The 11,167-nt window shown below is 48.8% G+C and overlaps 1 protein-coding gene across 1 annotated transcript in view; it reads left to right on the forward strand.

Moving 5' to 3' along the window:
* The first annotated feature begins 10,780 nt into the window (after positions 1 to 10,780).
* The window catches only part of LOC111138999 (neuronal PAS domain protein 3), an 847,735-nt gene continuing 847,348 nt past the window's right edge, over positions 10,781 to 11,167 (forward strand). The window contains exon 1 of the mRNA XM_022491075.1: positions 10,781 to 10,855. Within this exon, the coding sequence (XP_022346783.1) occupies positions 10,806 to 10,855 (50 nt within the window). The 5' untranslated portion in view covers positions 10,781 to 10,805. The remainder of the gene's footprint in view (positions 10,856 to 11,167) is intronic.

Raw genomic sequence — 11,167 nt, forward strand, 5'->3', positions numbered from 1 at the left:
GGACCTTTCTCATCTCCAAGGAAGAGATCTTGGAAGATGATTTAGAGATTGTTCTTATGTTGATGACTACTTTTCATTGAGTAATTAACATAAGTCAGACACTGTCCTAAGTATTTACATACTTTATGTCAATTAATCCCTATAACAATCCTTTGAGAACCATATCACTAGTTTTCCAAAGGAAGGAATTGAGGCTTGGGAGCAATAAAAAAAATTGCCTGAAGTCGCTCAGCATGTAAAAGGTAGAGCTGTATTCAGATCCAGAGTGCATGATTCTCACCCCAAGCTCCTGACAATGTTTTATTGCTCTTTCATTTGGCTGAACTCCTAACACCGCCATGCCACTTTTGTCCTTTTCACACAAATCTATTTGTCGTCCTTAAGATACTTTGTTGCAATTTATTTCTTTATATATTTACCTCTGCTAATAAACTTTTTGTTCCCTCAAGAAGGAACCATGTCTGAGTTCCCACCACACAGGACACATGCATTTTTGCTGGGCTGAATTAATACCAGGTGAGGTTGTGGAACCCAAAAGAGTTTAAATAACTTGCCCTTGACCACTCAATCAGTGTGTAGCCTCAGGATCTGAATCCAGAGCTCCCATCCCAACTTTCTATGATAAACATTGCAGGTAAATGCTTCTCAAATATGGTGCACAGACCAACTACATCAATATCATCTAGGAATTTGTCAGAAGTACAAATTTTTAGCACCCCCCCCATTGGATAAGATCTTATAAAGGAAAGACCCAGAAATCTGTGTTTTAATAAGCCCCTCTTGTGATTCTGATGCATGCTAAAGTTTGAGAATCACTCCTCTATGTGAAGAGACATAACAGTTTAATAGGAACAGAATGGTTGACTCAGCATGGAGCATAATAAAACCGTTCCTTTGATTTGCCGTGTGATTAGGTTTATAAAATGTCCTATTCTGCAGAAAATGAAAAATTCAAGCAAAAACTCATCTGGAGTAGTTGTTTTTATCTTGAGGAAAAAAATTAATCCAAAACAATTAATTACTCCTTCAAACAACCAGTCACTGAATAAATAATTTTTAAATTTACACACACACACACACACACACACACACACAATTCAGGGAAGACTCCATTGGCTATATAAGTATGCCTACTTGGAGGAACCAAGTCAAAGACCAATGAAATTTCCAGTTGGCACTAGGTAAAGTTTTCATTGAAATACAAAGGTACACAGGTCCCTGGGTCTGTAGCACTACTATGGACTCCCACTTGGTGTTTTTGCGCAAGTTCTAATCTTTCCGCCCGTAATGGAAAAAACAACCAGAACCAACACCTGTAACTCCTTTATGATCACAGATAGATTTTAAATTGTCTCCTAAAAATTAGAAATATTTCAACTCCAAAGTCAAATCCATAATCATAAAAAAATAAGCAAAAGCAAATTTTAAGATTGTTGTCTGAAGACAAATTAAGCTTTTGTATATGTTGAGAGTATTTGGTTATTTTTCGGTCTTAATTTAGTTTTAGTTAGAGCCAAGTGATTGGCAGATGCTTTGGAATAATATGCACCATGATGTGTGAATATTGTAACTTAAAAAAAAAATGGATTTGAGACCTCTTCCCACTTTTTCTTTTTAAAAAAACAATTCCTCCTCCCCTACTGCCTGCTGCTGAATTTAAAAAATAGTGAAAGGATTTCCTCTTAACTAAATCTCTTCTCTTTCTAGCTATATATTTATAAAGTCCTCTGAGAATTAGTTTAGCATAATAGCCTGAGATATTCAGTACTTGATATAGGTAGTATTAACATGAAAAACCTCAGTAGTCTCCTTATAGATTATATATGAACATACATATATTATAAATAATGATTTATTATATATTCTCTCTTAATTCCTTAGTTTCTCTTCTGGAATATCAAGAAAGTATATATTGCTAAGTTTATGTTACATTTTTTCTCCCCTGACATTATAGTCTTCCCTTTGAAAGGACTAGAGGGCATATTAATAGTATGGCAAATTTAGCAGTAAGAGCTTGAATTCAGTTTGGATTGAGGAGCAAAGTTGGAAAATTGCTCAAATCAAATATTTAACCCCTCTACAGAATGTAAAATCTCCTTCCCACAATATGGAGGGATTTTAATTTTAGCTCATGGCTCTTCCTACAATGAAGACTCATCTCACAGATTGTTGTAAATTATCACACGAGGTTTTTTTTTTTTTTAAATAGAAAAAGAAATCTCTTGTTGCAGCATAATCACTTTCATAAAACACTCAACATTTCAGAGTAAAACATCTCTTATTCATTACATATAGTATTTCCATTCTGTTTATTTTGTTTTGCTTTATATTATCCCAATCTGTATGTACTGTTTTATTTTCCTCTTAAATACCTGGCCAAAGAAAAGCAAAAATTAGATACAATCAAGCTCTGCAGCTCGTCTCTCCTACCTGTCACTGGTAGCTTCTGACAGCCAATAGTGAAAATTCAAAGTCAAACCATTTACCTCTAAGTATATGGAAATGAATTTCCAGAGAATAGATATTTTTATCACAGGAGCAAGAGGCATAGTTGTACACTGACAACAAGGATAAAGATGTAAATATGTAATTGTGATAGCTGTATATATGTCATATGCATGTATTGAGGGTTAAAACATCATAAAATTCTTTCTAGATCTCTACATACACTAATAGGTAGGTTTTCATAAGCAGGAGAATACAAGATGAGGAAGTATACAGGTTAATGCTAACTGGAGCCCTTTTTGTTGGATGAGTGCCAAAGCAACTTTCAAAATATTTCAAAACAGCTGCCAGCATGTAAAGATTTTAACTGAAAGAATAATGAAATCTGAATTACTAATGAGCGAATAAACTTATACTTTGCTTAAGGTCCTTAACGAACGTGCAGATAAGCAGATCCAATAAGGACTTTGTCTCTCATGCATGCAAACCAAACTTCCAGAATTACACATGTAAGGACAAAATACTGATGCACAATTATAAGCATTCTAAGGTAAGCTATGGTGCAAGTCTTCTTTGAGTATTCTTTGTGTTTCTATTTTAGAAAAGAAAGTTTCTGGAGGGCAGGAGCTATATTAATTCTCTTAAATATGGGGTTGACAGCTTGGAACTTTGAAGTTGAATGTGCTCATTAAACTCTCTTTTAATAATATACAGTATAATTGAAAGTGAGCTTCAGCATATCTAGTCTTAATGTCTAGCAACAGAGCTCACACATTTTTTTCTCTTGGGACAACTTCTATTGCCCTTTAAGCTTCCAAGAAAAACTTGCCCTCCAGAAGGTAAGCAAAGCAGGGCCACATATTTCCAGACTAACTATTCTGTAAAATAAGTAGTCAGTAAAATATAATCGCTGGTCTTTTCTATCCATAGAAGTGTATGGACACAAAGAAGAACTGTGATATTGTCTACAGATATAACTCCCTGTTGGTTGTGCAGAAAGACTTCAAAAGAGAAAGTAATTTTCTAAAAATTCTGCTCTTTTGGCCAAAGAGGGTTTCCCCCCCTTTGGCATCATTTAGTACATTGGGACTGCCTCTGGGTCACCCGGGTCTAGCTTGGAAGATTGCATTATGCTCCTGGAGTCAAAGCAAATATGGAAGCTGGAGCCGCTTGCTGGAAGCCTCTATCATTTGGCTGACCTAGATATCAGGAGGCAAGCACAACACCACCCCACAATGGGCCAATGATTCAAACGCTATTTTATAGAAAGCCACTGCCTGGATCTGTGTTCATTTTTAGCCTTATTCATCAGCCATTCATTGGCTTCCTTTGGCCTGTAGTACTGCCTGCCTTGACCTAAGGAGTACTGCCTGGACCTATGATCTTGGAGAACTTCTCCAAACCCCTAAAGCATTCCTGACCTCTCTAGAATCGCCATGGAATTCCCATTTCTTTCAGCTGGAAAGCCAGCTTTAGAGTCAAGGGATGGTATTTGAGATCTCTCTCTTCAGATGCAGCCCTGAGGATGAGAGATGGGGAGGAAAGAGTGCCCAGACTCAAGTCAACCCGCATCGCCTGGCTGAGGTGCTCTGAGTGGGACAGGGACCCATATCTGTGTCCAGATCTTTACACAGCGGCTTTCCATCTACTCAGACCCTCCACTTTCTCAACATCCATCCCTCACCCCGTTCTAAGACCTTGAGTTTGGCCTTTGAAAAGCAAGTATCTTCGAATGAAACGCCGCTAAACTAGAACATGATCTCTTCCCAGGAAGGAAGAGTCAGGACCTCGGTTAGATCTTCAGCTCACTCCTGGGATCCCTAGCACACGCCACAGATGCTCATTACGATTCTTTTTACGTGCAACATGTGGGGGACGAAGCAGTTTCGTATCTCCTGGTATTATCTGCCGTCCAAAGCATTTTCTTTGAGAGGAAAATGGAAACGCAGCTGCGCCGTGGGCCCGGCCAGGGAGAGCTGGGGCTCCCTCCCTCCGTCTCCCTGCGGCTGCCGGGCGCGGGAGGCTCCTCCGGAAACTGACTCGGGTTAGGGGAGTGCAGACATTGCCTAGGCAGGCGCGGGACGCAGCCCGGCGTGGACCGGCCTTTGTGCCGCTCCGCTGCTTCCCGAGAGGCAGGAGGGTGGAAGGGAACGTCCAGCTCCGCGGCGAGGGCAGGCGTCTGGCCCCTAGACCTCGTGCGGGAACGTTAGTCTGGGCGGTCTCCGCCGCTCACGGCCTTGGCAACTTCTGGCCAATCCGCCCTTCCCCTCTGGGTCCCCGCCGGCCGGCTGCGCCCCTGGCTCAAAGGGTTAAGCAGGTGTCTCGCCCCGCGAGGCGCTATTGGCCGAGGGCCGCGGCCGCGGTCACCACGCTCCGCCGAGCCCAACTTGGGTTCGTGCGGCGGGCGCGGCGGCCACTCGTCCCCCGGCTGCCGTGCCCGGGCCTCGGCGCGCGGGGAGAGGAAAGGAGAGAACGAGCTGGGGAAACCCACATCAGCACCAGCGAAGTGGGTCGCGGGTGGGTGCGTGCAAGAGGAGGGGAGCCCTACCGAGCCCCGCGTCGCTCCGGGGCTGCGCCTCTGCCCCGCAACTCCGGTCCCAGCTTGCAAGCCGGAAGAAAGAGGGAGGAAGTGGGGCAACAGGGGGTCCTGGGCAGGGGGTGGGGGAGACGATCCACTCCCGCCACCCCCACCCGCTACTAGGGCGAGAAGAAGTGCAAGTTGTCATTAAAAAGGCGCGTCCAAATCACAAGCATCCCTCCTCATCCCCTAAAGAAATACCAATGTAACAATGCAGAGAAGTAACTGGGAGACACGAGGAAATAAATGCACGTGTTTTCTCTTTTTGTTTCCCTGGTGGTTGGAATTTGCAGAGTTCGCCTCAGTTGTGGCTGCTAATTTATTCGTTTCAACGTTTGAAAAGGGCGTATGGAGATGGGTCATGGGGGGCAAAGCCGGATCTCTCTATATGGACCTACAGTCCCCAGCTCACAAGTTTGTCCAAGACTAACCTGCCCGCCCACCAGGGGCGAGGAGAGTCCCTTCTTATAAAGAGAACAAACTCTCCATTGCACAAAAGCGGCTTCTCCGCCCGACCCCCTTCCCCCCATTCTCCTTTGCACACCATCCCTTCTCCATAAGCATCAAGTTCTCCAGTAGTCCAACTTGCAGTTGGCAACCCCCGCACTGCCTGGTGTGCAGAGGACTGGCAGAGAGGGGTCCCGGGTGGGAGGGGAAGCTCTGAGCCCCCATTCCTGCACACGCGGGCTCAAGTCCAGGTTGCTGGAAGCCGCGGGAGGCGCGAGCCTGCTTGGATGGTGGTTATTTCTCTAGAGAAAAGAGGGGAGAGCGCGCGCCTCAATCTTGCACTTTGGGTCGGAAGTGCGGTGTGTGTGTGTGTGTGTGTGTGTGTGTGTAGCGGGGGGCGGTAAAGAAAGGCACCCTCCGCTGCCCGTCATTCCCTTGCACCGGCCAAGTCCTCGCCAAGCCTCCCGGTGCATCCTTCCTCCGCCACCCCTCCCCTTCTCTCAGCTGGGCTCGCGCCGCGCAGCCGGAGCAGCCAGTGAGAGCAACATCCTGGAAAGAGGGGGGAGCACCACCGCCCCCCCAAAGGGGAAAAAGGCCCCACCCTGACACGTTTTGCTGTTTGCAAGTCCCTCGCACGCCCCCCGCACCTCCTCCTAGCGCTCGCGGCCCCCCCACCCCAGCCCGCTGCGCGCACATCAAAGCGCCTCTCCGCCGCGCACAGTGGCCGCGGCTCACTAATGGGATTGCAGGCTGGTGCCTGGCTCCGCTGCTGCCGCCGCCGCTGCTCGCCCTGCTGCTGCTGCCGCCGCCGGAGCCCAAACCCGAGCCCCCGCCAGCTCTCGCCCAGAGCCGCCGCGCCCGGGGGCCGAAGCCGCGGCGATGATCCGAATCTTTCCGGATTTCAGCGTGCAGGTGACGGCCGCGGCGGCCGGCGGGGCAGCCGCGGGGGTGCCGGCCGGCGCGGGCATGGGGAGGGCCGGCGCCGCGGCCAACGGCACCCCGCAGAACGTCCAGGGCATCACCTCCTACCAGCAGCGGTGAGTAGTCCCGCCTGGGCTGGGATAGTGCCCCCGCCCCGGGGTGCTGGGGTGGGACTCACTTTGCCTCCTGTTTTATGCGTTACAACACACATGCACATCGTCAGGGCTCACTTTGCTTGCTTCTCGTTCTACAGATGAGAAAGAAAAAAAATAATAATAATTCACAATTCGGATTGAAAGACACTCCAGTGTACTGGCTAAGTGAAATCATCCTTTGCCCTCTGCCTGGCCCCAAATCCAGCACCCCAGCCCCGCGTAGCCTAGGAGTTGCAGCGAAGTCTTAGACACACACAGCACAAGGTGCTTTTGCAAAGTTTGGGATCCCGGTCCCCTTCCGCGGAATTTTCTCACTGCCTCTGCCGGGAGCGAACCCGAGCTGACGGGCAGCCTGGGGGGCAATTGATCACTGGAGGCTGATTGATCATTTGTTTCCAAACAGAATAGGAACGATTTTCACGTGTAGCTGTAGACTTGCAATTCTACATAATAGTGTTATCATGTCACCTGTTACTACAGGGAAATACAGCATGAAATCCGAGTCTCCTCGGCGCTGTTAAGTATTCATCTTAAATGCATTATAATGCAAATGCGTAAGATTCAGAGATGCAAGTTAGGAAGCAAATTTTACAAAGTTAGGCTAGGTGGGTGAGAAGGAAGTTTTGAAGTATTACTTGTTTGTATTTCTCCCGAACATCTATAGATTTTTAATAAAATATAGTTGTGATATTGAATTAGTAAATATTCTTTGATTCAGTTAGGAAAGGAGGGGGGATACTACCACCAACAACCCTAGAACCCTAAAGTTCTTCCTTAAGGACAAGTTGTGATCTTCCAAGATTTTATAAAAAATGCAGTCTACAAAGATGTGCTGAGAAAAACTGACAATGTAGTAATGAAAGGTAAGCTTCCCATTTGTGGGGCTCAGTTTTACAGGAGATGGAAGAAAAAAACACATGAAAGTGTGAAATTAAATATTTGTGTTTCCCAGATTGCACACGATTAAATATCTGAGAGATTTGCCAATGGCATTTAACTTAAAATATACACAATGCATAATTCAAATAACAGTTCCTATTTTTACCTTGTATTTCAAACTTCATTGATTTGAGAACCTTTGATTTGAACCAACAGTGTTTAAACTGAAAAGGTTAAGATAATCTATCACTGCCATATTTTGTGCTTTCTAACCAATGGCCCAGCGACCAGAGCAGATTTTGCATAACACACTGAGTGTTTTCCAACTTGATGCCCAGTACTGCAAATATTCTGTAGAAGACTTCATTATATACTTTGAGTACTGTCGGAAGTTTTAAAAAGAGAGACTCGAAAATAACTCAAAAACAGGTTCTTTCTGGCCAAAGAGATTTTTTAATTTAAATTATTTTAGTCTCATTTTCAGTGATTACAAGAACCTTTAATACAAAAGATCTGGGAATCTTTCAAACATAAAGGACTAGAAAAGAATTAGATTTTTTTTCCTTTTCATGATTCAGGTAAGGTTTTTTTTTTTTGTCACTTACAAAACATTTAAATGACAATATAATCTGGCGGTCACTTTAACTAGGAAGTGCAGGCTATAATTACAATAGTATGATCTGTGGAGTAGGGATTCAAGGGTCAGAAATGTCAGATGGCCTTAGGACAATTTCAGAGACTTCCAACTAATCCATAAGATATAAATTGGGCATAAGAGGTGGTCCTGAATTTTCAGCCTTTACGTTTGCTCTCAGAGTGTTGGAATTCTTCACCAAAAAGATCTTCTCAGGGCCAATTTCCCCCATAAGTCAGGAGCCCCCGGGGGTAATCCTCCACAGCTCTGCCTCCAACACTGAAAGCTCCACTGATGACTTCCCCCTTCATCTTTGAATTTGGGCCACTTTGTCAAGACTCCTGAATTCCTCTGTGGTTCTAAAGATGAAAGCTTTAAAAAGAATCAACTCCAAACTTTAGCCTTTGGGATATATTATTTCCTTCCTCTCTATGTTCAGTCATATTGACAGAAGAGAAGGTGCTACAGCCGTGAAACATGGAGCTTTTTTTGGTTTCATTAGTCAGATATGATGACACCTGTTACTGCCTTTAATTTTTGTCAATTTGGGGACAGGACAGTGAGACTTGTGAGGCAAGATGATTATTGGCAAATGCTTAAGGGAGGGTTTGAGTCCTGAGTCCTGTGTCCTCTGGCCCTACTTCACCAGGCCACCAGCATGGGAGGCTTTAGAAGCTATGAAGGACAGACTTAGTTTGCACTTCAAGACCTGGCTATGTTTGCTAAAGTGAATGGTGACACATCATTTTACCAAAATATCTTTTTGCATTAAGTGCTTTTGGGTAGTCTGATAAGGAAGTGACAGGAGTTGGGGGCTTTTCAAGCAAGAGTGGCCTGTTGGGAGAACACAGCCCCTCTCATTTGTCATCTTTGGGCAGAAACGCCCTAGGCTGGCTGTCCTGGAGCCAAAACTTCCAACTGGCAACTCTTCCTCCTCCCTGCCAGCCCATGTATATCTTGTATTCAGTATTCTCCACTTCAGTTCATTTTTCAATCGCTCTCATCTTCTACCTGTAGAGTGTACTCCAAAGAGAACTCAAACACCATCACGCAGATTAAACACCTCTGCTACGAAAAACACTTGTGACTTGTGTTCTCAAAGTTTCCAACTCTCAGCCCCACTTTACTGGAACGGTAGGACCGAATGGGACCCCTTTTCAGGTCTATTTTTTCTGAAGTGGGAAGTGAAATGCAAAGCCTCACCTAGGACTGATGTTTTCTGTGTAGCTTTTTCATTTGTTCAAAGTGGAAATGCGTTGGGAGTCCTTTTCTGCTTTGCTGGTTGACACATGACTGACCCAAGTCTCTGCCGGAAAAGATGCCCACACCCGGCAGAGTGGTTTAGTGGAGAGGGCGCTCTGACCAGGGTCTACCCAGGTAATGGAATTCCAGCACTGGCCCTTCAGTGAGTGGCCCTTTCTCTAGGCCTCGCTGAGCTGTAAAATGAGGGAAACGACCGAGCTTGATCCCAGAGGTCCGCAGTCCTCTGGTCCCAGGTACCAGGAGCCTAGTGGGGACAGGCGTTCGTACCTAATCGCGTAGAGACCCCTGGGGATTCCCCTGTGAACCCCGGGGTCTGCAGATACGTATGCGCGTGAAAAATGCAGATGTTCCAGCTCGGGAAGTGTTGGTGAGAGCGCTGGAGCCCTAAGGTGCGGGTGCAGCAGCTGCGCCCACAGTGTTCTCTGGGCTCGTGGGCTTGGTCAGCGCGCTCCCACCCGCGTTTATTTCCACTGTCTCGGAAGGCGCTCCCGGGACGCTGTCCTGTCCGCGGCCTCTCCCGTGGCCTCCCAGTTCCTCTCTCTTTCTCCCTGGTTGCGATACTCCTGAGAAGGGAAGTGTTCCAAACTGCAACTGAGTGGCGTTGTTGCGCTGGCAGCCGAGCTTCCCAGTCCCCCAACGAGAGAGAGAGAGAGAGAGAGAGAGAGAGAAGAGGAGAGAGAGAGAGAGAGAGAGACGGGGAGAGAGAAGGGGGGGGTGTGTCTGCGTGCGAGAGAGCGCTCGGGAGCAAAGCAGCTGGAAAATGCCCAGAAATACTTTCACAGCGGTCAAGCTGGGAACCCCCTGCGTGTCTTCCCCCTCCCCGCTCCTCCTGGCCTAGGCCCCGACCGCCCCCCGCCAAGAGGGTGTGTGCCCCACCTGCCACCAGGCCAGCTCAGGGTGGTGGCGGTGGGGGGCCACAGTGGGGGGTGTGGCGGCGCGCGAGGGTGAGAACCCTGAGGCGGCGGGGCCCTGGGCCGGGCTGCCCGCGGGGCCGCGCGGCAGCTTCCCCCCCGCCGCCGCCGCCGCCGCCGCCTCCCCCTCCTCCTCCGCCGCCGCCGGTCGCCTGTCTCCGCGCTGGGCATGTCTCGGGAGCCGAAGCGGCCCGGGCCGCCGGGGCTCTGCGGCGCATGGACGGCGGCGGCGCCGGGCGAGCAGGGGGAGGAGAAGGCGCAGGCGGCGGAGGAGGCGGCGACCTGCGGCTAGAAGCACCGGCGGCGCGAGGGGACGGCCGGCTGCCGGCGAGGCTCCGGCCCCACTACTTTTCCGTAGCCTCCCTGCCTCAGCAGCACGGCCGCCGCCGCCGCCGCCGCCGCCACGGCCAGGGCCACGGCCGCCGCCCGCCGGGCCGCCGCTGAGCGCCGCGCACGCCCGCACTCACTCCCGCCACCCCACGCACACGCACACCCCCCGCCCTCCCCACGCCCCCCACCCCGGGAGGGGGGAGAGAGGCAAAAAGTAAGAGAGGAAAAAAAATAGCAGGAAGATGGCGCCCACCAAGCCCAGCTTTCAGCAGGATCCTTCCAGGCGAGAACGGTAACACTTTTCTGTTTATTGAACCTGCCGCCGGGGCGGCTGCTCCCGCCGCCGCCGCCGCCGCCGAGGTGGCGAGGGGCCCGCTCCGCAGTCCGCCTCCTGGGCCGTGAGCCCACCCGGACCTGGTCTGCGGGCTTGCGGCTCAGCGCTCGCCCGCGGTCCCCCCGCGCATTGTCCGCCCGCGGCGGCTGCGGCAGCGAGCGGGCTCCGGCGGTGGCGGTGGCGGCCGCGCCAGGCTCTCCGAGCAGTAGCACCTCCTCGGCTCGGCGAATGGAGTGACTCGCTGACCAAAAAAAAAAAAAAAAAAAAAAA

This window comes from Enhydra lutris, unplaced genomic scaffold (assembly GCF_002288905.1).
Source record: "Enhydra lutris kenyoni isolate GAN:26980312 unplaced genomic scaffold, ASM228890v2 scaffoldscaffold4, whole genome shotgun sequence".
Taxonomy (NCBI): domain Eukaryota; kingdom Metazoa; phylum Chordata; class Mammalia; order Carnivora; family Mustelidae; genus Enhydra; species Enhydra lutris.